At 41.6% G+C, this 24,994-nt stretch overlaps 1 protein-coding gene across 1 annotated transcript; it reads right to left on the bottom strand.

Moving 5' to 3' along the window:
- Positions 1-2,785: 2,785 nt before the first annotated feature.
- On the bottom strand, positions 2,786-24,018 carry vtg3 (vitellogenin 3, phosvitinless). The gene is made up of 28 exons (XM_079858369.1): positions 23,945-24,018; positions 23,746-23,766; positions 23,391-23,542; positions 22,985-23,236; positions 22,727-22,888; positions 22,500-22,648; positions 22,265-22,415; positions 22,019-22,176; positions 21,777-21,942; positions 21,568-21,693; positions 20,501-20,719; positions 8,291-8,508; positions 8,109-8,206; positions 7,714-7,835; positions 7,552-7,635; positions 7,348-7,467; positions 7,048-7,237; positions 6,838-6,925; positions 5,287-5,472; positions 5,058-5,196; positions 4,815-4,974; positions 4,623-4,729; positions 4,446-4,511; positions 3,780-3,989; positions 3,556-3,701; positions 3,310-3,448; positions 3,115-3,197; positions 2,786-3,032 (listed from the first exon to the last, which is right to left on the bottom strand). Exons 1-27 carry the CDS (start codon positions 23,982-23,984, stop codon positions 3,138-3,140), a joined length of 3,729 nt encoding a protein of 1,242 aa, XP_079714495.1. The 5' UTR covers positions 23,985-24,018; the 3' UTR covers positions 2,786-3,032; positions 3,115-3,137.
- Between the last annotated feature and the right edge of the window lie 976 nt (positions 24,019-24,994).

Here is a 24,994-nt window from a genome sequence, read left to right on the forward strand (position 1 = left end):
TGCACTTAGGCCAATGGACTCAGGCTTCATGAACTTACTGAGCAGCTCTCTGACCAAAGCCACCATCTCTGCGTGAAGTAAGTGCACCATTGGTTTCTCGTATTGAAGTTTTTTGAGGAAACTTTGGAACGTTGGGAGAACTCCTGTACACAAAAGAGGACATTTTAATTAAACATCATTATAAAATAAGAATTAGTTAATAAACATACATATTCTACACTAGAAAAATATAATGACTCAAAACTGATGTTCATGGACATATGTAGTGAATCCCAATTCGTTATATGGTTATATGCAGGATAAAATATTCAAAATGTAACAAGCACAAACAAAATTCTCCAAGTGAATAATCATCCTCATTCAGTGCCTTCCAAGTATTCTTACATTTATTTACATTTAGTCATATACACTTTCTTAATCAAAATACCTCTGAAGATGATCACTACTCTCAATCTTTCATAGTCTGTAAAAAGCACTAATAATTGTGACTTCCTGTCTTTGTTTGCCTGTGTTCGGTAGGCTTTGGCTTGTTGCTGTTGCAGAAATTTTATTCTTGCCCTTTCCTCAACTGACACTGCATTTCTCTGCAGTACTTCAGCTAGCAACCATCTGCAGCAAAAACACATATCCCTGATTAATATGCCAAATCCTAGTAAGAAAGTCAAGAAACAAAGTAATAAATGAATTATTTTCCAAAGTTATACATAAAGTACAAAATAATATTACCTGTAGTTATGTTCTTCATCTGGTGGTATAAGATGGTAGTAATAGACAACCAAGGCATCCATGACTTCATCCACCCTGTTGCATACATCAAGCATCTGAAGAAACCTGCTGCTGATGGGTCGCACCAACCTCTTTTGGGGTTTGTGCAAGAGACTTTGGTATTCTGAAAAGATCTCTTTATGCTTGGGAGACTTTTCAGTGTCATAATAAATATCTGAACAAAAGTCCTGTACTTCTGTGCCAAATGGATTAAGTAGGGCTTTAGCACTGTTTGAGACCATATTGTCAAGTCAAGTCATATGAACGGTGTCTCCTGATATGTCCAGTAGACAGGGATTTTCTTTGCGTGCATAGGCCTCCACGCCACCCTTCTTTCCACGCATGACAGCACAGTTGTCCATAAGAATACTTATTACTTGCTTCCATTCAAGTTTGTACGAAGCTAAAATACCCCCTAGCTCTTCCATAAGAATAGGAGCTGTTGCCACATTTACCATTTTGCTAGCCAAATGCTGTGTTATCGTTCCACTTTCCTCGTCGAAAAATCTGACCAACACATTTAATATTCGGTCTACATTGTTGTTTGTCGACTCATCAATGTTCAGAGAAAACATTGTTTTTTCGAGTTTGTCCAAAAGATCTTTTTTGAATTGTAAAGCGAGGCCGTGTGTATTTAAATAGCTTACTTGCTGGTTCGACAGTGACAGTTTAGACAAAGCAGTTTTGTCCTCGGCCAACTTTTTACATAGATCCACAAGCGGTTGTGAAATTGTGAACGATAAGTTGTGTTGAGATATAACTGCACACAGTCTTAACTTTTGCTCACATACACGGTCAGTGAAAGAGGTCAGAGGAGTTGCCGTAGTTTCTGCTCCAGGTAACGTGGTCGTATGCTGTAGACTGCGCACGATAGCTCTGTGCGTCTTATCTCCATCATGACGGACAAGTGTTTTTTTTACCGCTAGTGGCATAGTGAAGCTTTTTGTGGCAAACTATGCAAAAACAAGCTCCAGGCTCCGGAAGTTTACTGCATCAAGTGCCTAAAGCCTTCCCGTCTTGTCCTCTTTCTTCAAGCCATGCCCAGCGCCACTTGTTTTTTACTTTCTTCTCCAAAGCAGATGTATTTTCTCCTGGTTTGATAAACTCCATTCTCCATAGCGTGTGTACAAGCTAACTGCGAACTGGTTCACTTTCTGCACAAGACCCGCTGAACTGAGTGCTGGGGATCAAACCGGCAACCCTTCGGTTACAAGCCCGACGCCCTAACCAGTAGGCCACAGCTGCCCTTTTACTGACTTTATTGGCCTAATATGACAATTTTATGTAGGAAATAACACACAGAATGCAAAGTTTTTTTCCCTATTTTACAGAATTGAATACAGTTATTTAATAGTGTGTGTATGCAGTGTTAGACACTGAGTTCTATCTACTGTATTGTTTAAGTGCACTTCACTGTTGGAGTGTCACTGCTATACTTGCATCATAAATATTGTGCATATTTTCAATATTTAAATGACTTCAGGAAAGATGTCAATAAAACAACAATAAATCTAATAATTGCACTTAGTGTTAGGTACGTGCCACCTAATATGGCCTAATAGTCCTAGGAAAGCAATTATCTGTCATTTTACATTGCAGTCATTTAAATGTAAGTACAGTATTTATTATAGCTGTGTGTCATAATACAGTAGTGAAATATGGTAGCCTACTGTTGTGTATAGGGGAAAAGGTAGAGGAATTACTATGATCAAAATACATTTTCGACCCTTCTTTAGCAAGCTAAACATTTTATGACCATATATTTTGTCTTTTATTTTACATGACATGTTATAAATGTAAATATATTTCACACTTAACATCATATATTTTTGTTATATTTTAGAATATATTTCAAAATGATAAATATAAGTGAACAACAATGCAAATATATTTCAATGCATTTGGAATATATGCCACATATATTTTTGACACTTTAAAATATATTTCAATATATTTCTTTTGTGTATGGGATCCTTGACCTAAGCACAAGCTGTACTCTTCATCCTTTAGCCAAGATGTCCCTGGAACCTGGGAGGATGATGCTCTACAGGTAAATATAACCCACTCTAGGCTAGAATATAATGATCATTCAGAAGATAACAAATTAATGTCACAGATGAACTCTTAATGCATGCTGTATTTATTGTTGCATAATTCAAAAGTATTGATTTTAACAAATATATTTGAATATCCAAACCAGCCGGTAATCAAATGTCCATTTTCCATGTTGTGATTTTGGTATTCCAGAAGTGCTCTTTGACATCAACCTGTTAAGTGAAAAAGATTAAGATGCTGAATTTACACAAATACACAAGAACAGATTTTCTGATCTGTAGTTTATAAATTAACCTGTTAGGCTGACATGGTGAGGTTCACAGCTCAAACCCCACAAGTTCGATTGGTGAGGGAATTGCCTTTTTGTAGATAGTTCGCTAGAGAGGACAAAATAATAATATTTGTTCAGCCTACAGAAGCAGAAAGGCAAAACGACATTTTAAATTGAAAAGACATGAAAAATATGGAATGTGTTCATATGACAACAACCTCTGGAATTTTCACTCTCATGTCAAAGGTCTCTGGTGAGAGTGCTACAACAGTGACAGCTGCCTGGCGTTCTGGATTTTTCTCATATTTCTGGTAGAAACCCATAATATAAGATATGCCAGGCACATACTCTTGAATTCTGAGGGAAATTCATGTGAAAATAGAAAAATAAAATAAGGCATGAGATTTGAAATCTTATAATAAATAGTAATCTCAAGCTGTGCATTGGTATTTCAGGAACTTTACCTTTGACCAATCATTGTGAACACTGAGGGCAGAGCTCCCCAGTTAATCTTGGTGTATATGGAAGGTTTAGACTCTGGCTGGCATGCTGAGGACACCCTCATAGATACATCATATGTCTGACACTCTGCACCCCATTTGAGATGGGCCTAAAAACACAGGACAAAAATCAGTGAGGCAATGTGGAAACCAATGAGAATAAGTTGCACTAGAAAAAAGTACTTGACCTTTGCTGATGAATGACTCTTATCTATGTTTGCATTGGCACATATTTTCCAGTTTGCTTGTTCACCAACTTCAGAGACTATCATTTCAATGTCGTCTCTTTGGGCTGTTGGCAGATAAAAGGCTACACCTTCATAGCCCAGTGGTTTTGCTGGCGGACTTAGACCAAGTGCTTTTACTGCAACTACAGGCACTGGAGTGGAATCAAGAACCTACAGCATGAAGAAAATGGCAGATCTTAAATAAGTTGACTAAGCAAACCCTAGATAGTTACTGTCTGTTAGAATATGAAAGTGTTAACATTAATCATGTACATACAGTCATGTTATATTACCTTTGCACAAATATATCACCGCTACTCTTTTTTTTTTTTTTTACTACAAATAAGGAGTACATCTGGATTCTTTGGAATCACTCCAATTTAAATTCATTTACCAGCAGTTTTACAATATAAATCTCTGGATGAACTGAATGAAAACTTTCCACACATTGTATATCATGCAGCACATTTACAGTGTGTACAGTTGTAAGCTAATCTTCATCTGTCTGTCCAAGTATACACAACATAATACATCATTGAAATTTTAAAGGATTAAGGAGGATTAAGTCCTCCCTTAATAAATATATTCATTTGAATCAATAATTTCAGATGTTGATCTGTATTGCACCTGATATGCAGGGAAGGAACTGGATAGACTGTGTTCTCCACAGGAGGTGTTCTCATCTCTTGTATTCTACATAGAGGGAGAATGTAAAACAAAATGGCTGCACATTTATTCTCAGTTCACTACTGGGAATGATTCAGCCACTATAATTGATAAAGAGTTATGGCTGAGTCATCATACCTCGAATACTCTGTGGCTGAGATCCATCATTTCACTGACTTCTGGAGGGGGATTTCTGCCTGCAGTGACCTGAATCTGAATCTTTTCAATGGGTTTTTCTCCCTTTGCTTTGGAAAAAGCAACAAGCTATTTATTGGAGTCATTAAATATTATGTTTGCATTATATCAATAATTAAATCAAGGTTCTGGTACCTGGTTCTAGCTGATATAAAAAGCGGGTATGTCCCAGGAAGTAATACAAAGGATATTCATGAAGGTAATGCGATCGTTTGGCTTCTGCCTCAATACAGATCGCAGTTCCATAAATCTTGGCCTCAGCACATTGCTTGAATTTCACCTCAGAGTCTTCAGTCTACCATAGAAAAAGACAGTTGTTTAGACTGCAGGATTTGCTAAACATCTCCCTTTTGTTCTAGTGTTTGAGGGCTGCTATACCTGTTCATCCCTTGAAGTGGGTAAAATTCTTCTGGCCAGTGGCAAACCCTGTTGGAAGTTCTCTGTCTCAGGCATCATGGGAGTAATTTTGGACAAGGATGGATCCTCGATGTTTCTCAAAACAGCAAACACATTTGAACTGTTTGATGAAGAGTAAGAAATCATTAGGATATTTGGTGGCACTTTATTGCATATTATAATGGTGCAGTAGAAATGTTGGAAAACGTACTTGACTGAAAATAACTCAGTGACTGTTTTCGTCGGAGTCAAGTTCATTTCATACTTTTGCTCTTTCACGTTTATTTTCAAGTCAAATGCCCATGGCAGGTTAGTTATTATCTTACTCTTCAGCTCAACACCACACTGGAAAAGTTCTGTGTTGATTCCATGGAAGACAAAATTATCCTTTGTCACTCTGTAGACAGGAGGAAAGTCGACTTTAAGCAGAGAAACAATGAAGAATAAAGAAACAATTCACCCCAAAATAAAATGATGTCATTATTAAATTACCCTCATGTGAATTTAACAACATATAATAGGGGCTTGGATATTCTTCACAAAGTGGCTAAAATATTCTTTTACAAAAGAAAGAAAGTCATTCCATTTAGATGAACTGTTTCTTTAACATGCTATGTGATCCAGGTGAGCACAGACATAAAGGTCCAGTCTGTAACCTTTCCCTCATTAAAACATTTTTACTCAAAGAAATGCACACTGACACAGAAACTGTAGTTATATCAGTAGTCTAATAAATGCAATTTCATTTTACACTGAGTGTGGTGTTTCATGAAGTCTGCCATGTTGATCACATGACCTCTGAATAATACTCACTTTATCTCAGTAACCGTGGAACAAAATCAAGGCTGACTGCAAACTACAAAATTTACAATGGCATGGGTAACTGAAAACGTCTTAGGGTTACGAATATATCCCCAGTTCCCTGATAAGGGAACAATATGCTGCGTCATTTTCTGGTGCTATGGGGACACGTCCTCATGGAACCCGGTGTCTGAGACATGGAAATGTGTATGTGACACATTCCATGAATCTGACATCTCAGTGTGGAGATCCGGGAGAAAAGGAAGGCTCACCAGAGCTGACCTGACAGGAAACGCTCATCTAGACGTCCACAAGTGATTTTCTGTTTCAGACCTGACCAGTCTAGTCTTAATCTGGTGGTAGCTCAAGTCATAAACGCCACAAGCTCATCATATGCGGGGCTACGATAGGAGGAGATATAGATCAGATGTAGATAAAATATCTGCCTCCATATCTAGTTTCTCTGAACTAGAGGCGAGCATGCTCACAACCAACCCAGAAGAAGCCACAGAGTGGGATTCCAGATCAGCTATTAGAGCCACAAAGCAAGAGGGAAACCCCTTCAAGCTCCTTCGCTAGCTACATCTGTGATTCCCATGATCACAGCCACCGAGCTGCCTCAGCAGACGTGGGGCCGGAACCATGATGTACAGAGACTTGACTCCCATCGCTCGCAAAGACAGCAAAAATGGAAGCTAAGCTTTCTTACCGGAAACTGGTCACATTGAACACATCCAGCACCCTCGAGTACTGAACGTGCATGCTCCGCACCCATAGCATCAATAACTGACACAGCGTTGAGTTCCATCAAAAGGGAGCTATTGATTGATGTTGCTACATCCACACCACTGGGTGTCAGTGTTCAAGTTTAAGATGACTGTCACATCAGCCTGCCTAACATAAACCCAAAACTACTGAGTGCACCTTTAAAGAATCACAGCTGAAAACATTTTATCATTACCCAGCAAAGCCATCTGTCTGCAGGGAAATGTCTGAGCTTAGCAGTTCACCCAGATGTTCCTTGGGAGGAGGATTAATTTCAGCTTTAGCTGTAGACATAGAATATGTTAATATTTTGTATTTAGCCCCATATTTTCCAGTATTAACAGAAGTCTAATGGGAAACTGACAATAAATAGTAAAGAAAAAAGAAAAGAAAAGGAAACTATCACCTTTCATTGTAAAAGCATTTAGTATGGAATAATATTTGCTGATTTCAACTGGGAGACCCAGACAAGTTGGCTGTATGAATCGAGCTTCATATACAAGGTGAGGCTTGGTCCAGTGCCAGGAAGTCCCTTTTTGAACATCCTGAATCTTTTCCCAAACTTTACTCTCCTTCCCTGCAGAAGGACTAAATGACTGAGGAGCAGAAAATAATTCTTCATGTTTCGATTACATTTACAAAAATGAAGAATCAACAAGAAAAATAAGTCTCTATCTTCTGTTAAAAAATGCAGATGTTGCAATACCTTTATGATGCTCTGAATGGATTCTCCGCTTACATCCATTAAAAAGGCCTCCTGTCCAAACAGGCGTACATATGCCGTCAGTAGAGGTCTGTCTTTCTGTAGGTTCTGCCAGTCAGTGAGCTTTAAATGATCAGAGCATAACCATTAACTTAATGCTTGACATAAGTTGTACATTTAATAAATCCTGAGACCGAATATGCTCACGATTTTCATTATAGAGGCAAAATCTGTGAGTTGGGGGATTTTTCCTGCAATCAGCTCTTTGATTCCATCTGCATGGACACCAAGCTGAAAACATATTAAATATTACATAAAAACATGGTATACATCAAATTATACTAAATATTATAGATTTGGTTTGATTACCTCAAGAAGTTGCAATATTCTTCCAATGAAATGAATTTTCCCTTTTAGCATAAACTTTGAGGGTATGAGACTTTCTTTTTTCAGCATATAAACATCAGTGGATGTCCCAAATAAAAAGTCATCTGAGGAGACAAGAAAATGCATCAGACCATCCCCACCAGCACAAAAGGCTGTACTACAAAGCTATCAATTAAAGGCCTGGTTTCACAGACAGGGCTTAGATTAAGCCTGGTTTAGGCCTTAATTAAATTAGGACATTTAAGTAGCTTTTATAAATGTGCCTTAGGAAAAAAAAAACATTACTAGTATGCATCTTGAGACAAAACAATGGCACTAACATATTACTAGGGTTAAGCCTTGTCTGTGAAACCTTGGGGGAAGAGATGTAAACCCACCATGGAACCAGTCAAAATGCATGCTCTTGCTGTAGCGATAACTCAGGTGGCCAAGTTTGCGGGTAAGAATCTTCATGGCAATGTTACAGGCAGTAGATCTGTTTAGAAGAAGCAAAGAGGAATTCTGAAAGATGCTCTGAAATGAGATGAGGATAACACAGTAGACAATTTAGCATGCTTACAGATTTTGATTATCAGGGGTGCGGGACTTGGCAATGCCTTTGAGCAGAGAATAGGAGAAGCTGGCAACTTGCAGGTCAGTCTCTTCCAAGAGGACCTCAGTTATTACTGAGATCAGAGCTATGGATGGCTTAGTCTCTAGAAGCACCATGCAGGCCAGCATGCGGATATCAGCAGGAAGAGTCTTTTGTACAAATAGGTTCAAGACAATATCCTGTACCTGCAAACATACAAGAAGTAGAGAGATGGTCTGCATTTGCTGAAAGGGGTCCTTGCTAGTGGGTCTGCGTACATTGCGCGTTAATGCAAATAGATTGAGTCCATCAACACCCTCAAAGCTTGCACAGTTGTATGCCTCTTTGTGGGATCAAATTTTTTTCTTGGTAACGTTTGTTAGTTTTGATTTAAATGCTGTTGAATGTTTGGTTCTCTTACAAGAGTATTCTCGTGTTGCGTAAGCTACCTTATGCTACGGAAAAATCCCTTTTCTCGAGAATACTGAAGCCAAAAATTATCCTTAATTTTGTGTTAATTTAAAACGCATTTGCTGCACAGAGCAGACCTAGGCGAGGCAGCTCGCGCGCCTATTAGTCGCTCTGTGGCAACTGCTGCAACCTATCGAGAGACTGCTCGTGTGAAATGGGCCCGCCAAAATGGACGTGTCTTATGTCTATATAAGCCCAGTCCAGATAGGATGCTCTTTGATTTTTCATCTCTTCAGCGAAGTGTACACATAGCTGGATCTCCGGAAGAAGCCTGTGCCGTTGGAAAAGCACTGCAGCGGGACGAGCCATCTGCATCACAGAGCTAGGAAGCCGGCCGTCTTCTCGCCGCTTTCAGCCGCCATTCCTGCTGCGCCATCCGGCACTCATATCCTTTCTTATTCACTCACGTGTGTGTTCGCCATCGCGACACTCGTGTGCCTTCTTCCTAAAAGAGCCGAGGCGTTGTTTCAAATGCCTCGAATTTCCAAATGCGGCTCGTGCCGAGCCCCTCTCAGCGACGGGGACTGCCACATCCTGTGCGTTTCCTGCCTGGGACGTAACCACGCAGACCACACGCTTTCCAAGGGCGGCTGCCCGGAATGCGACATCATGGCTATGTCGACCCTGCGGGCTCGACTAGCCACCTTCGACGTGGACCCCGCCCCTCCGCTTCTCTCGTCTGGGCCGCGCCGCATGAAGCGCCGTTCACAGAGACCTCCGGAGGATAATCCTGTTCGCGAATGCATGCCGGTGAGATCCCCGTGTGCATCGCTTCCTGAGTCCCCCACCTCACTCACTACCGGTCAGCGCCCGGTTTCTGCCACCGCTCCCGCCGTGCTCAACGAGTCTGACGGGGACAACGCAGAAGAGGACAGCTGCTCTCTTCTCGCTTCGGAGAGCGAAGGGTGGTCGGGCTCCAATCCGGATCATGCCCCTTCTCTGCAAGAATCCAGCGGAGTGCGAGCAAGCGTCGACTCCGAACTTCTCCGCCTCCTTACTAAGGCCGTGGAGGACCTCGGCTATCTAAGAGTTGGAGGGCGCCATTTTCTGCTAGGCTTCAGACTTCTGTCTCTTCGACGCTCTCTAATGTAGACAAAGGCTACCTCTCCATTCCTCCGGTCGAGGAAGCGGTAGCTACACACCTGTGCCCTGTACCCTGTGCTTTGCCCTCCAAAGCCTGCCGGATTACTTCGGCTCTCATCGGTCGCTTCAGCGCTTCACTCCATGGCTGTGCTTCAAATTTATCAGGCCAACCTTCTCCGCTCTATGGACGAGGCGGGCCCAGATCCTGAGAGCTTCACGGATCTCAGAAGCAACACGGACTTAGCTCTACGAGCCACCAAGTCTGCTGCACAGGCCATTGGGAGGAACATGGCGTCTCTCACCATCACCGAGAGACACTTGTGGCTAACGCTGTCCGACATGAAGGAATCCGACAGAGCTACTTTCCTCAATGTGCCCGTGTCTCTGTCTGGTCTCTTTGGCCCGGCTGTTAAAGGCTTTGCTGAGCGCTACTCAGAGGTGCAGAAAACGTCGCAGGCCATGCGACATTTCAGCCCCAGGCACTCCAGTTCCGCGACAAGTTGCTCAAAAAAGCAGCCGCCTGGCCGGAACACAGCGCCCCCGCTGCCAGCTTCACAGCGCCGTCAGCCCAGGGACTCTCATCAGCGCTCGCCCTCTTCAAGCCGCCACAGGCCGCCTCCCCCCCGGGGACCCAGGCCCAAGATCGCGCTGAAACCTGAGCCCTCCAAGTCTTCCTGACCACTCTGAGAAGACGACGATGGTTGAGTCCCGCTGCGGCCGGACCGCCATCGAAAACAGCACGTTTTGCTCTCGCAGTTCCCACAACAGAGGTGACTGGAGGAGTGTATTTTACAGCCAACGAGCCCATTATACAACCTGCTCGCCTGTACACAAACGCCGTTTTTACGGCGATCCAGATAGATCTCAAAAAGAGCATTATATCTGTCTGTCCGGCTCACGCCGAAGGTGTTATAAATGTAGGAATTGTGCCCACTTCCCAGTGCTCACCCCTACACACAAGCACGGCCCTCTCAGTGACACACACTCATTCACGGCCCACATCAATAAAACCGGCTCAGGCCGCGTGTGTTTCAAACGTAGGAAATGTGCCCGCTGTTAAGTGCTCACCCCTACTCACAAACACTGGCCGCTCAGTGACACACACTCACTCAGAGCTCCCATCAATAAACACCAAATGTGTTTTAAGTGTAAGAAGTATGCCCGCTTCTCAGCGATCGCGCTTACTAACAAACACTGCACGCCCTATGTCACACACACATATAGGGCTCCCTTCAATGAAACACTGCCCGGTCCCCGTGACAGGAGTGTTATTTGTGAATCGGCCGGCCGCTATTCTCAGCGCGCCGCCCCATATAAGCACTGTGAGCACAGTATCAGTGTATCAGCCCAATCGCGTCTCTGGGTCCCTGTCACACAGCGACCAGAGCCCAGATACCATTCTTCCCCTAGCCTTATGTGCAAAAGCATGGGAAATGATCCCAGGCGTGTCAGAATGGGTGCTGAACATTATAAAGTGAGGTTATTCGCTGCAGTTCGCTCGCAGACCCCCGCGCTTTCGAGCCAGGGTCAAAACTTTGGTGAAAGGCGAAGTAGCTCATCTACTTCGCGCAGAGATAGCGAAACTGCTGAAAAAAGGGGCCATAGAAACCGTCCCTCTGACACAGAGTGAGTCAGGCTTCTACAGCCGGTATTTCCTAGTACCCAAAAAGGATGGCGGTCTCAGACCCATCCTGGATCTCAGGCGTTTGAACAAAGCCCTTATGGAGAGATCGTTCAGAATGCTCACGACCAGACAAATCCTTGCACAAATTCGCCCGAGGGACTGGTTTATTTCAGTGGATCTGAAGGATACTTATTTTCAGATTTAAATAACGCCCTGTCACAGGCCTTTCTTGCGATTCGAGGGCCAGACCTATCAGTACACCGTCCTTCCGTTCGGTCTGTCTTTAGCACCCCGTACATTCACGAAGTGCATGGACGCGGCGTTCGCCCCCCTGAGACAACGGGGGATGCGAGTACTGAACTATTTGGACGACTGGCTAATTCTAGTGCAGTCAGAGGCGGAACTGATAATGCACAGGGCTTTACTACTCAGCCATCTAGAAGGCTTGGGTCTCAAAGTCAATTGGACCAAGAGTTCGCTGTCTCCCAGCCAGAAAATCTCCTTTCTGGGAACAGATTTAGACTCAGTGTCAATGACAGTGCGGCTTACGTCCGGCGTCGTTCAAGGTCGGCAATATCACTCCTCACAAAAGATTCAGAGGATGCTGGGCCTTATGGCCTCGGCCTCGGCAGTGCTTCGGCTGGGCTTGCTTTACATGCGCCCTCTCCAGCACTGGCTGAAGACGCGCATCCCACGTCGGGCATGGACCTGGACCATGAACGTGGGTCCAGACATGCTGTCCAGGGACAAAGTTCCCCCAGGGGAATGGTCCCTTCACCCTCAGGTAGTCCAGTTACTATGGGACACCTCCGGCAGAGTGGAAATCGACCTCTTCGCGTCGTTAGACAACGCACATTGCCCAATATTCTTCACAAAGAACAGGGACGCGCTGGCCCACAACTGGCCCATCCGCCCGCTCTATGCGTTTCCCCCAATTGCGTTGTTACCACAGGTAATCAAACGAATTAGGGAGAACAAATGCTCTGTGCTCCTCGTAGCGCCGCTTTGGAGGAACCAAATTTGGTTCCCGGAGCTGATGCAGTTGATGAGCACGGCCCCATGGCCAATTCCGGTGAGGAAGGATCTCCTCTCTCAGGCCAGGGGCGCGATTTGGCATCCACGCCCCGAGCTTTGGGCCCTGCACGTATGGGCTATCAACGGGTACCCGCTGGCCTCCCAGTAGGAGTGTTAAACACAATTACGCAGGCTAGAGCGCCCTCTACTAGACGGCTCTATGCTTCCAAGTGGTCAGTGTTCTCCGGCTGGTGCTCGGCTCGAAACCTAGATCCACAACGTTGTGGGGTCACGGAGATTCTCTCCTTCCTACGAGAGCTTTTGGACAAGGGCAGGTCCCCCTCCATGCTCTAAGTGTACGTTTCAGCCATAGCTGTGTTTATTAAACCAATACATGGCCAGTCACTGGGTAGGAACGACCTTATCATCTGCTTGCTTAGAGGGGCAAGGAGGTTAAACCCTCCTCGACCCCCTTTGGTTCCTGTATGGGACCTTTCCTCGGTCCTGGAAGCCATGAAAGGTAACCCCTTCGAACCACTACAGTCTGTGGATCTACGGTATATCTCGCTTAAAACCGTTTTCCTGGTGGCTCTCGCCTCGGTCAAGCAAGTGGGTGACCTGCATGCGCTCTTTGTGAGCGCCGCGTGCATTGAGTTTGGGCCGAACGATTCCAAAGTCATTCTCAAACCAAGACATGGATATGTCCCCAAAGGGCTTTCCACCCCGTTCAGAGCACAAGTTATTTCCCTGTCAGCTCTCCCTGGATCTGATAGTGAGAATGACGTGAATCTCCTTTGGGCGCTGAGAATGACATGAATCTCCTTAGGGTGCTGAGAATTTACGTTGAACAATCTGCTGCCTTCAGGCAGTCAGAACAGCTCTTTGTTTCTTTCGGTGGCCGCGTTAAAGGGCTAGCTACCTCGAAACAGAGCCTTTCCAGGTGGATAGTCGATGCTATCTCGTTGGCTTATACATCTAAAGGCCTTCGTTGCCCTTTGGGCGTGAGAGCCCATTCCACCAGAGGCATGGCCTCTTCGTGGGCCTGGTCCAGTGGGGTCTCACTTCAAGATATTTGTATGGCGGCAGCCTGGGCCTCTCCGTCTACATTTATAAGGTTTTACAACTTAGAAGTTCCTGCCTGTTATCAGTCTAAATGTAATATCTACAGTAGAGTCCTGCACAGGTTCGGGTACCCGCGGGTCACCCGCAAATTTTGCTCAAATGGGTGAAAAATTTCCAACCGTGTCGGATATGGGTGCGGGTCGGGTCGGAAACGGGGGAAACACGGGTCTAAACACGGGTTTAAAACAATCACATGCAAACGTAAAAATATATGCATATTTTTAGGAACACATCTACAAAAATATGCCTGTATTTCAAGTTGATAAAATAATTTAAAATCTACATCAGTTTATTTGTGCCGACGCGCCACGCCCTCCCAGGAATCTATAACGTTACCTAGGCTACTTTCACTTTTAAATATGCATCATAACCGTGCGCTCGCGCACGATCTGCTTGCAGTCATTGAGATGGATGCTGAGGAGTTGAAGAAAAGAATAACTAGTGGAGATTGTAAAGTTGTCGACAATACGTCATAAAAAATCAAATCCACTATGTGGGAGAAATTTGGAGTTATCTGAAGAAAGTATTGTGAAAGGCTTATTTGCTGCATGCATTTTCATGTTGGATAGCCGCAAATGTGGAACTTCATCGCCGAGGAAGCACGCAGATACTGTGGTAACAAAGCAGTTCTATTGAACAGTATTTTTCAAATTTAACACTGTTAAGTATGTGTGGTGTGCAGGGCGTGTTTGAACCCAAAATTATCAGAAATTGCGTGGCATATAGTGTTGTAGCCGCGTCTGTTCGATTGGTAAAATGTTAAGGCTACTCAGTTTTGTGGTAACGTTTGCCATGTTCTTCATGTACCGGGCCTTTTGACAGCTTCGGCTGAAGTTGTCCTTGTGTTAATTGTCGTGTAATAACTTCTGTATGACCTGGCAATAAACATTTTTGTAATTGTGTCTATAATGTGATTGGCTAAACTGATTTTATTTCGGGTGCGGGTCGGGTATCGGTTCTGTTTAAAGCGGGTCGGGTCGGGTGCGGATTTTAATTAGTGCTGCTGTCGGAAAACGGGTCGGATGCGGTTTGAAGCACTGCGGGTACGGGCGGGTGCGGATTTACAAAATCGGACCCGTGCAGGACTCTGATCTACAGCTCTGCTCAACTCAGCGCCGACCAGACTGTATATTATGCTTTGCATTTTTTGTACAGAGTGAAAATCTGCAGTTCAGGCTGACTTAGGTCCTTCCTGACTGTGATACTGTGTTAATCACCTATCTCATTCTCAGTTCAGGCTGACTGATGTCCATCCTGACTGATAAACTGTATTAAGCACCTATTTTATTCTACAGCTCAGGCTGACTGTTGTCGACCCCGACTGTCATATTGTGTTAAGCACCTATTTGTTCATAAGGCAAATATACTGCCGTATGTTATTTTATGTTACTCCTCGTTGGCCTTGATATTACCCACTTATCATGTGTGCCCCGGGCACATGCCCTTGGGACTATGTTGTGGACGATCCTAGCACGCACAGCGTTTTACATTGGGTTCCTGTAGCGTAAGCTAGCTTACGCAACACGAGAGTACTCTCGTAAGAGAACGTCTCGGTTACTAACGTAGCCTCGGTTCTCTCTAGATGAGGGAACGAGTGTTGCGTAACCCTGCCGTGCTTGTGCTATGTTCTGGTTCGCTTCAGTTATGAAAAACCAAAGAGCATCCTATCTGGACTGGGCTAATATAGACATAAACCACACCCATTTTGGCAGGCCGTGACCATTGAGGGCGCCCGCGCCCTCATTGGTGCTTACGTCACGAGCAGTCTCTCGATAGGTTGCAGCAGTTGCCACAGAGCGAGTGGGTGACCTGCTCTGTGCAGCAAATGCATTTTAAATTAATACAAAATTAAGGATAATTTTTGGCTTCAGTATTCTCGAGAAAAGGGATTTTCCCATAGCGTAAGCTAGCTCACGCAACACTCGTTCCCTCATCTAGAGAGAACAGAGGTTACGTTAGTAACCGAGACGTTATCACATTAGCTTGTGCATAAACAACTTCTATCTCATCCTTTTGATTTACTCAGATTTTCTTCTTCACTTGTTTTTGGATCCAGAGATGCTGTACTAATTTAGAAGATATGTAACAGCTACGTATGTTAAATATGTATCTACCATATAATAGTCAAAACATGGATTGCCGGAAAAAAGTCATCAATGGCTGGAAAGCATTTAATCATAAATGACAGAAAATCTTGTCAATGGCAGGGAAAGAGTTAAGCTATGTGAGGTTGAATGTGGACTATGAGTGGGCAGCCATTTTCAGGTATCTCCAGAGATGTTTGACTGGGTTCTGGTCTGTGCAGTGGCAGGGCAACTTAAGGACAATTACTAGTTAAAGTGAAATTGCACATTAACATATAACATTGGCATATACTATCATCTTATGAATAATTAAATGATACATTTCAGTATAGCCTATTATCTACCTTTAAGAGATCATGTAATCTATCAGATATGTTGACAAATTCAGATGTTAGAAAAAAAGTCTGCTTTTATACAAGGCTTTTTCCCGTGCAGAAGTTGTGCCGCATGCCAGAATTTGATCAAATTTAATAAATCTATATGTCCAATGACAAAAAAAAATGCTTTAAAATTAATACTTATATCACCTGTGCTATTCACAATGTGATCTATTTGCTAAGGTGTCTTTGCCAAAAGATATATATTGGAAAATAATCACAACAATTGAAATCACAGATTAATTAACATAAATCAAGTATTAGTCAAGACATAACTTATCCAGTGGCTAAACATTTCAGTAAATTAGGAGATACAGTAATATTAAGCAACTGGAATGTATAGGGACTTAAAGGAGATGATATAAATAAATAATTACTGAAACGAGAAGCAGCTCTTTCTGGCAATTATGATCAACTACATGTGAACTGTTTCCGACATTCTCCATCTGTCTGGGCTATGGCAAGACGCAAGCCAAAAAATGAGCTAAACTTTACAAATATATATATATATATATATATATATATATATATATATATATATATATATATATATATATATATATATATATAGTGTGTGCAGAATTATTAGGCACGTTGATTTTCTGATCATATTTTATTTCCAGGAACATTTTGCCAATTCCAAACCATATTAAACTTAATAACTACTATTAATTTTCTATTTAATCATGTATAAGTGATATATAATTGTTCATGAAGGCTGGAAATGAAAAATGTCTTATTTTCAGGTGTGCAGAATTATTAGGCAAGTTTTCTTTTCCAGATAAAATAAGCCAAAAATGAGATTTAACAAAGACTGAAAAGTCAAAAATTATTAAATCCCCATGAGAAGAATGCAAAACTAATGCAATACTAGAGATTACAGTTAAGGCATGACCATTGGACAGTGAAATGCTCATTGGGTCAGCAGGGTCAGACAAAAACAGGTGGAGAAGAAAAAACACATGTTAACTGCAAAAGAATGAAGAATTAAGGTGAAGAATTAAGTGTGAAACCATCAGGAACCCTTTAGTCTTCAGCGCCACCATTTTCCAGAACTGCAACCTACCTGGAGTCTCCAGAAGAGCAAGGTGTCAGGGTCTCAGAGACTTGGGTTAGGCAAAGAATCCTAAAAAATGACCCCCTCTTAATAAGAATCACAAGCTGATGAGTAGTAAAATACATGAAGACTGTTTTTGTATAGGCTTTATAGACAGACAGATTGAGAGTGACTCTTGAAGGACCAGCACCACATCCTCTTCTACCACTGTTTGAAGAATTCATCTTCCAGAATACATTTTAATACGTTTTGGGAGTTAATTTTTAGTCCATCTCTGCAAAACGGACTTCAGGGTAGGAGATGGACTAAAAAATAAACTCACAAAACGTATTAAAACGTATTCTGGAAGATGAATTCTTCAAACAGTGGTAGAAGAGGATGTGGTGCTGGTCCTTCAAGAGTCACTCTCAATCTGTCTGTCTATAAAGCCTATTAAAAAACAGTCTTCATGTATTTAACAACACTTCAGCTTGTGACTCTTATTAAGAGGGGGTCATTTTTTAGGATTCTTTGCCTAACCCAAGTCTCTGAGACCCTGACACCTTGCTCTTCTGGAGACTCCAGGTAGGTTGCAGTTCTGGAAAATGGTGGTGCTGGAGACTAAAGGGTTCCCGATGGTTTCACACTTAATTCTTCACCTTAATTATTCATTCTTTTGCAGTTAACATGTGTTTTTTCTTCTCCACCTGTTTTTGTCTGACCCTGCTGACCCAATGAGCATTTCACTGTCCAATGGTCATGCCTTAACTGTAATCTCTAGTATTGCATTAGTTTTGCATTCTTCTCATGGGGATTTAATAATTTTTGACTTTTCAGTCTTTGTTAAATCTCATTTTTGGCTTATTTTATCTGTAAAAGAAAACTTGCCTAATAATTCTGCACACCTGGAAATAAGACATTTTTCATTTCCAGCCTTCATGAACAATTATATATCACTTATACATGATTAAATAGAAAATTAATAGTAGTTATTAAGTTTAATACGGTTTGGAATTGGCAAAATGTTCCTGGAAATAAAATATGATCAGAAAATCAACGTGCCTAATAATTCTGCACACACTGTATATCCAATCTCCCGAAACCATGTGGAAAAATGTGTTATGGCTTTTGCAAAATGATATGCATCGTGCACTTTTCGCAACAGTTTTAAAGTGAAATGCCCAGAGTTGAGTGGTGCTAAAAGCGTGTTCCGTTTTATCTGAAACAGATGAACGTGATTCAGTTTGGTTTACGTACGTATTTGCTGTTTTACTGACTCTAGTGTTAATTTCTGTTGGAAACTTCAGTGATATGAATGTATTGGTAAATATTTTGCATTTTTCCCAGAAATGTTGCCACAGGTTAGTTTTTCCAATGAGCCTGTGTTGAAAAGAACACCATGCCTAAGGTGAAGCATGGTGGTGGCAGCATCATGCTTTGGGGGAGCTTTTCTTCAGCTGGAACTGGGGCTTTAATGAAGGTGGAGAGAATTAATAGCTCATGTCTGTATTCAGTCTGTATAGCTCTCCAGTAGGGGTGTGCAAAGCAGCCGGTATTTGTATCTGTATTTGTATTTGTTGAGGGGGGAAAAGTATTTGTATTTGTATTTGTATTCGAGTAAAATTCAAAATAGGTGTAAAAATCCAGTTTTTTTGCGTTACACTTCTAATTTACGTTATAGTGTAAGTATTCTTTAATTATATCCATTATAATAATTATGGATATGCAATATTGGTTGATGTTTTTCCATAAATCCAGCAATGAACATGTAACAAGGAACGTCATTGAAAAGAAGTAGGTAACGAAGCCATTACCTACGTTAACGTTACTCTGTCAACAGCCTATTGTCTAAATTACCGAACAGAGCTACTAGTGTTGTCACGGTACAAAAATTTCAGTATTCGGTACCAATACCAGTGAAAATTCACGGTTCTTGGTACCAATTTCGGTACCAAAGCTTAATTTAGATTAAATTTACATATATTAAAGTGTATATCACGGTTACAAAGATGGAAACTGTAGTATTAAAAACACTTTACAATAAGATTCCATTTGTTAGATAACATTAGATAAAATTACCTAACAATAAACAATAGTTATATACTGTCGCAATTATTCTCCTTGGGGTTAATTTAAAAATACATTTTTAAAATCAAAAGTTAACATTATTTATGTTAACATTATTTAATGCACAATGAATGAAGTGAACAAACATGACCAATCAAGTGTTTGTATTAAATAACATTCACTAACATTAATTAATGTTGTAAAAATATATTGTTCACTCAATGTGTTGATGTTAGATAACGCATTAAGTAATGTTAATGAATAGTATCTTATTGTAGTGTTACCAAACTATACAGGAGATAAAACGTGTTTTATTTGACTTGACTGTACTTTTATTTAATCCAAAACTGCATTCATATTTAATTTTAAAAGGGCTTTTTAAACCTAAGAGTTATCCAGCCAAGAATAAGCCTAGTACTGCTTTTCTGAATCTTTCCTCCTTTCTTATCAACAAGTGGATTTACAGCCACCACATCAGCAGCGCCGCCGGTCGCCATGTCTCATGAGGAAACGCAGCTTTTTGATACAAAGTATTTCTTGTTCCCGAATACAAATATTTTTAAAGTATTTGTTCGAAATAAGTATTCGTAAAAAACACATTATTTGTGCCTTTCCGAATACCGTATTCGGGTTCGGCTCCACCCCTACTCTCCAGAGAGGTAACGGATCTGCTTGTGCGCAAGGTTAAAGCGCGCAAGCAGACCATCTATGGGACAAGCCGGATTACACAATATCTGTATGTTCACAATGATAATCTTTTACATTGTAATCCTTTCATTATTTTTTTTATTTGTCTAGTTTGTGTGCTGCAGCTGCTGCACGTCCCTGTGTGTGTAATAAGCAGAATGTATGTGCGTTGTGCACCCGTCTATAGGCTCATATTACTAATGCGCTCTTTAAATAACAAACAAAATACTGCGGCATTGACTTTAGACCAGGTTTCAGTTGGTCAATGGTGCAGTCTATTTTCAGTTGCCTCAAAATACCAACAATGCGCCTGAACACACCTCATTTTCTCTGAGCTTCATGGCTTGGTTTTTGCTCTGATATGTGTAGTACATTGGGGATTTCCTTTCCATTACTGGAGAACTGGAATAATTTTCCCCATAGATTATCATGATTGCACTTATAATAAAAACAAGACGCACAAGTAGCTGAGCTTGCATTTAGCCGTTTCTGTTTACCCCCTTGCTTTCCATTTTTTGCCTTTTCCTGATGGAGTCATGTAGTTTGGGTCACTTATTTGTCCAATCTCAGTCGCTACAGTGAAACAATCTAAAAGCGCTATATAAATAAAGGTGACTTGACTTGAGTACTTACACTGTGGGGGTCCCTGTATGCAAGCAGTCTGAATGCCTGGACTGCAGCACCCTGTACTCTGGTTGAAAGTTTTTCAGCTGCAGCTGAGTAGCCTGGAAGGAACTTTAGTAGAGTCTTGATGCTGGAGGGATGAGCTGCATTTGCCAAGGCCTTTAGTGCAAGGACCATGTCCTCCTCAGAGTTTTTACTAAGGCTACTTGCAGCCATATCCAGTAATGGCTGGACAACAAAGGACAAGAAAAAGGTAAATATCAGATAAATAAGTTCCCTTATCGGCATACATCGTGACCGACTGATAGGAATCTCGCTAGAGAGGCCAATCTACTTTGAGTGGTAGAAGTAGTCTCATTATATAGTAGTCCATATGTATTTTTCCACATAACTCCCTCAAAGAATGTGGCTTCCGCAGTGTTCCCCTTCCATAGAAAGGGCACGATTTCCCAGTGTTATCCAATAATCTCACTGTATGGGTTATCACAGAACAACAGTGACAGATACACTCTGTGTAAGCCCTCTCCTATCGCCCTTCCAGGCAAGAAGGGGTACAGGCTTACACCGGGCGCTGGATGGGGTGCAGCAGCTGTGGCGCTTTGGTAGGGATTCCTATCAGTTGGTCACTACGTACGTCGAGAGTGACCGACCGATAAGGGAACGTCTCGGTTACATATGGTAACCCTCGTTCCCTGAGGGATGGAACGGAGACATATGTCCCGTCACCACATCTGCTGCTGCCCACCGGGGTGGCCAGTTTACCAAGCTTGGCACCTCAGCAAAAAACCTAAATGCAATCGCACCTGCTGCCCATTATATAGCCGCGCTGCGAGGCTGAACAGCTGATACAAATGACTGCATACCAGTGTGTATTGGCTCGTTTTAGTTTCACTCAAAGTAGATTGGCCTCTCTAGCGAGATTCCTATCAGTCGGTCACGACATACGTCTACGCTCCCTCCCTCAGGGAACGAGGGTTACCATATGTAACCGAGACATTATACATAATACTAGCAGATTATAAAATACGATACTGGTACGAATCAACTGGCATATAGAAGTGGGAGACCAAATATACCTGCACCACAGTGATGGGGCATGGATCAGTATACACGCAGTATCTGTATAAAAGAGATCCATATGCCAAAACCACAGTGTTCCACAGGAGAGTTGGGGATTTACTGAAAGGAATTGTCAAGAACTCCTGGAAAGCAGAACACAGTATCAGAAGGCCAGTAAAATGCTATTAATGATTGTAACAAATATTTCACTAGGTCACTGACTCACCTGAGCTAATGCCACTAACACAGGCTCAGCAGACAAGTGGTTAAATGCCACTACAAGTGCCTGTCCTGCCTCATTCGCTGTAATGTCTCCTACTTTGAATCTGGTCTCAAGGAATTTGAGGATCCTCTCATCTGTTACCTCCACAACCAAGTCCAGGAACCACCTCCTGAAGACCAAAAAAGAAGAGTCAGTGGAAGAAGTTATTGGATTGTATAGTATTTAGACAAGTGTAAAGAAAATACCTGTGCTCATCATTTCCTGAGACCTGCTTCCATAACTGCTCTAGATTTTCAAGTGTTGCCACACGTAGCAACTGGATTAGATCCAGAATATCCGTGCTGCTAGCGCTGTCCACGTGATATTTGTTAGCCTGAGCTAAGCGCTTAATTAAATCTAAAATCTGTGGTGTACAGAACAATTAAAAATGTTCATGAGTTAATCTACACGTCTATGGTTGAATATTTATGTGTATAATCTTGGAGGTTTGCCTTTGGCGCTGGGTTGTTCAGGTTGATCATCACAACAGGAATCGGTTTAAGGTCCTTCTCTGTCTTGTACATTAGGTTGCCTCTGCTTTGCACCTGTACAGTCACTATTTTGTCAGCTGTGTCTGAAACTTTGAGAAGCTCAATATCCCGTCTGCAGAAGGGAACACAACAAATGTCATGCACAATCAGCAGTCTTGCAACAATTTGTTAGCTGATGACTATATAAAGCACTTACAATGCCAACATTCGAGAGTTTCCTCCCTTTACATTGAACGGAGAGAAATATTGGCGCTCCTGAGTGGATGCTTTAGTGATCAGACCGCCATCTGCCGTCGACTTCACTGTGTAGGTGTGTTTCACTGTGGAAACAACACTCTCGCCCCTCTGTAAGTTCAAACAGCATTCAGATCAGTTCAAGTTTGAACTTTCAGATTTTTAACTGAAATTAAATGAAACACAAACCTGTTTGCTTAATTTGTCTTCAGGGGCGTGAGCCATGCCGCTGTACAAAGCAGCTGGCTGTTGACAGTTTTTGATATCAACCATTTGGGTCACTGTCAACTCTTTGGCATTGGAGTCTTCTTCAACAGTGTAAGTGTTCTGACATACACCATGAATTCCCAACTAAAGACATACAAAAATACACTTTGTATTTGTCATGAGGTCATTCTCTTATTTATGGCTGTTTTGTTCTATTAACATGTAGATTTCATACTGTACCTCCACCAGTTCGTAAAAACTTTGTGTGGTTTTGACTGTGACTTGTAGAAATCCAAGGATCCCTCTCACAATATTTACAACTGCGTTTGAGACCCCAGGTGCTGTCCGAATGTCAGTAATTTGTCCCCTGGAGAATTCAAAAACGATTGGCTGGCTGAACTCGGCAGATAGACGCTTAGTGAGCTTTTCGGAAGGGCTAAATACACTTTTTCCAGGGATGCCATTAAAGTCTTCAAAGTCTACATTTGAAATCTTCAAAGGAAAAGCACATTTTTATAGTATGATTAGACATTATATAATTATTCTTAACATCCACTGAGTCAAGAATAAATATATCATACATCTTAGTTTAGAATAGATTTAAAAATATTAAAATGTGATGGAATTGGAGCAAAAGTGTTAGTACCTGAAGGACAAAGGTTTGTGGCGTTTCACCAATGATTTTAAAAGTACACCTCAGCTTCAGCGCTGACTCAACCAGGTCTGGCATATCCTGTCCCACTCGTACCAATCCCTCATATTTATACTCGTACGTTTTTTTAGAGTTCAAGAAAGGCTCTAAAATGTTGACCATTGAGAAACAATGAAACAGTATGTATCAGAGTCCTAAAAAACTTGTTTTTAAAATGTTTATTATTTATAAATGATTTATAGACATATACATACTATATGTATGTATACTAGTAAAAATAATATTATAGTATATCTTAGAATAAAGAGGCAATCTCTGTAGGTTTTTGTACATTATTTTGTTTACATACCATAATTGTCAGTCTCGCTGGCTAATGGAGGAGAAAGAAAAACATTACTATTCTCATATAAGCATTAAAGTACAAGTTTAATGGGAAAATATTCATTTCTAAATAATATTTAAACAGAAATTAGCATTACCACACTCTGCATGCAGTTGAATCTGGCTTAACTGTTTTCTGCTTTTTTTTTTTTTTTTTTTTTACTCACCAGCCAAGGCTACCAGGAGACAGAGATACAACCGCCACATGTCTAAGTCCAGATGTGGTATCAGTCACTTGGACATCATCTTTTATAACAGGGAGCTCCCTCCTACTCCCTTATCTGATGCAGTTAGTGAGGTAAAGTGACCCTGTGGTATTGATAATACCTAGGATATCGTAATCATCTGCTGGCAGTATATCCTTTTCCTATTTAGCAACTAAACTCTGAAACAGTCTTCCTAGAATTGTTCACGAAGCAGACACACTCTGTCAGTTTAAATCTAGACCAAAACACATCTCTTTAACCTGGCATACTCATAGAACATTATCAATTTCTGTTCAAATCATGTAAAATGATTATTATGCTGCATAAATTAGGTCAGCTGCAACCCGGGAACACTTCTCATAACACCTGATGTACTTGTTACATCATAAGAAGAATGGCATCTACGCCGCATATTAGTCTCTCTGTTTATCCAGAGGTTTACTGTAGTCAAGGGCGCCGTAAAGGGGTGGAAGGTTAGGACGATTCTAAGGGCCCAGGCTGATTTAGGGCCCAGAAGAGCAGACCCCCTTTTTCTTTTCTTATTTATTTTCTCTTTTTTATACATACATTAAATGTGCTAGGGCCCCTCATGCACTAAATGTGTATTTTGTCCGTTTTGACCATAGATTTAATATTTAAAAAACAAATAATGTATTTACTGTTTCAGTCACACCACTCCCCCTCACAATGGTTCATTCCACCTGCGCTGTCCGAGCTACGATCGCTAGTGTAGCGTCTCTTGCTTAGTTATTGCACTTGTTATGATGCAGCGCAGACAGTGACACACGCAGGCATGTCACATCAAAAGTCAGGGCATCAAAAACGGAAAGAAAAGAAGGAAAGAGAAGACAGAGAACGCCAAAGTCGACAGTATGTCACACAGTTTTTCAAAAAGAAAGGTAGCTTGCCCTATAACTGTATTCCAAAACTTTCAGAGTTACTTATTTTTGTTGCTACATGACCTGCTTTTATCTAGCTAGCATAGTAAAATAATTACTGAATTATGATTTA

The sequence above is a fragment of the Squalius cephalus genome, assembly GCF_949319135.1.
Source record: "Squalius cephalus genome assembly, chromosome: 22".
Lineage (NCBI taxonomy): Eukaryota > Metazoa > Chordata > Actinopteri > Cypriniformes > Leuciscidae > Squalius > Squalius cephalus.